Below are 2,237 nucleotides of genomic sequence, written 5' to 3'. Positions count from 1 at the left end.
TTATGGGAGCCATGTCACCGCTAGCTCTATCACTAATAGAAAACCGGCCACATGCGATGAACAATTGCGACGAAAAGAGGACTCTTGCGACGAAATTAGGACGATTGTGACGATTCCTGTTTCGTCGCACTGGGGTCCAAATTCGACGCCAGTGTTCCCGTCGCAAAGGGTGCGACGAACGCGCGGTTTCGTCGCTAGAGAGGCGATGAATTACATTTTCGTCGCCCACAGTCGATTTTATCTAATAAATTAGATTTTTGTGTTTGCGACATTTATGTATACACTATCGTCGCCTTTTTTGCGACGGTTTTATGTTTTCGTCGCAAAGTAAAATTTTCAACAAAATAAAATAATATTATTTTCGCGGCAAATTTGAATATCGTCGCAAAGTTTTGCGACTATATTTATCTGTTCGTCGCCAATGTTTGCGACGAATTTGAACTATTCGTTGCAAAATTTAATTCTACCAAAACAAGATTTACGACGAAATATAGTACATCGATGTATTTTATTTGCGACGAAAAATGATTATATTCGTCGCAAATGTTACTGTACAGTTATATATATATATATATATATATATATATATATATATATATATATATATATATATATATATATGTATATATATATTATTTTATATAATAAATTACCTGTAAATAATTATTAAATTCACTAAAACAATTGAACTACTAAATTAAATTACACAGCAGTTTTAAAATTGAAGTCTACATAAAATTAAAAACCAAGTCAACAGTACATATATGACTCTAGAAATACATAAAACTCAGAAAAATATTGTAGCATTACAAAATGAAATTAATCCAAATTGAGCCGTTCTTCGTCGTCATTTGAAGTACCCGAATTTGGAGTTTTGGAGACGGGCTGATCTACGATTCCTTTTTGTCTTAAAGTATTAAGTAAAGAGTTCAAAGATTCTTTAAGTGAGCTCACTTCATCTCGCGATTCTTGCAATACTCCTTCTAAGAGCTTGACTTTAGTCTCCAACTCTTCATTTCTAACAGAAGAAAATCTCGATCTTGCAACTTTCTTAGTGGTTGAGCTTTGAATCCCAAGTATTTTTGTCTTACCCAACACTCTGTCACAAGCTATTGAGTCGGCCGTACTTTGATCTTTTCCATCATTAATACACTCTTCGTATACTCTTTCCAAGTCTTCCTGAAAATACAAATAAATGACCATAAATTCATAAATTAAACAAAAAATTGGGCAGCATAACAGCTATTGTATGGACATACCAAAAAACTATCAATACATAGAAAACACATCAACAAATTCAACATATATACCAAACAATAGATCAAACACAATTCAACATATATACCAAACAATAGATCAAACACACAATACCAAAACAAAAAACCCACCAACTAATTCAACATACAAAACAATTAAAGATGAAAACTTACCGCAATAGCACGTTGTTTTGGAGTTCCAATCCCAGTATATGGTTCTGCCCTCTCACCCTCCTCCGTGGATGACCCGGATTCCACGAATGGCATCAATGGGTCGATACGCATATAGCCTTTTTTATATTTATCAACCACGGTAGGAGCTTTACCAAATTTTTGAAGCTGTAATAAAAATTTATAAAAGAAAATTAATATAAAATATACATGAATATAATCCGAAAATTTTAACAAAAAAATATATAAGACTAGACTTACATGTTCATGAGACCACCCACTAATACTAGTTCGACGCCAATGGTGGTCGGCAGGGATTTTCATTCGGGATTCTCGGCATTTATCAGACTTGGACGGTGAATATAATGCACATGTTAATAAACTTCAATTAAATTTATGTGAACATGACAAATTAGAAAACAATCAAAATAAATATAATTTACCTTGCCATCACCACTGGAATCAGATATAGAAAAAAAATGATCACACAATTCCTCCCATGTAGATGAACTAATCATTCCATCCGGACGATTTGCCTTAGCAGTGGCAAGATCTAGTGCTCTATCATAAATGTTTTTCAATACTTTAGTTCTATGATCTTTCCAACGAGCATTGGCCATAGCATTGAACCATTTCTTCGTAGAATCTCGATCAGGAAGTTTCCATTTGTCCTAACAAGAATAAAAAAAAAATCATATACAACAAATCAATTTAACTAACTAAGAATTATTATTAAATTTTTAATAATTTCAAATACCTTGAATCGTAACCACAATTGCTCAACCCGACCTTCTTTTTTGTGCTTAGGCC

The 2,237-nt window shown here is 33.1% G+C and overlaps 1 protein-coding gene across 1 annotated transcript; it reads right to left on the bottom strand.

Moving 5' to 3' along the window:
• Positions 1-819: 819 nt before the first annotated feature.
• Positions 820-1,776, bottom strand: LOC105949479 (uncharacterized). The gene is made up of 3 exons (XM_088814982.1): positions 1,689-1,776; positions 1,431-1,595; positions 820-1,179 (listed from the first exon to the last, which is right to left on the bottom strand). The coding sequence occupies exons 1-3, from the start codon at positions 1,749-1,751 to the stop codon at positions 820-822; spliced, it is 588 nt and encodes a 195-aa protein (XP_088671108.1). The 5' UTR covers positions 1,752-1,776.
• Between the last annotated feature and the right edge of the window lie 461 nt (positions 1,777-2,237).

This window comes from Erythranthe guttata, chromosome 2 (assembly GCF_056151865.1).
Source record: "Erythranthe guttata isolate IM_541 chromosome 2, IM_541, whole genome shotgun sequence".
In the NCBI taxonomy this organism is placed as follows: Eukaryota; Viridiplantae; Streptophyta; class Magnoliopsida; order Lamiales; family Phrymaceae; genus Erythranthe; species Erythranthe guttata.
Note: the sequence above shows the minus strand (reverse complement) of the source record. Positions and strands in the feature narration are given on the sequence as shown.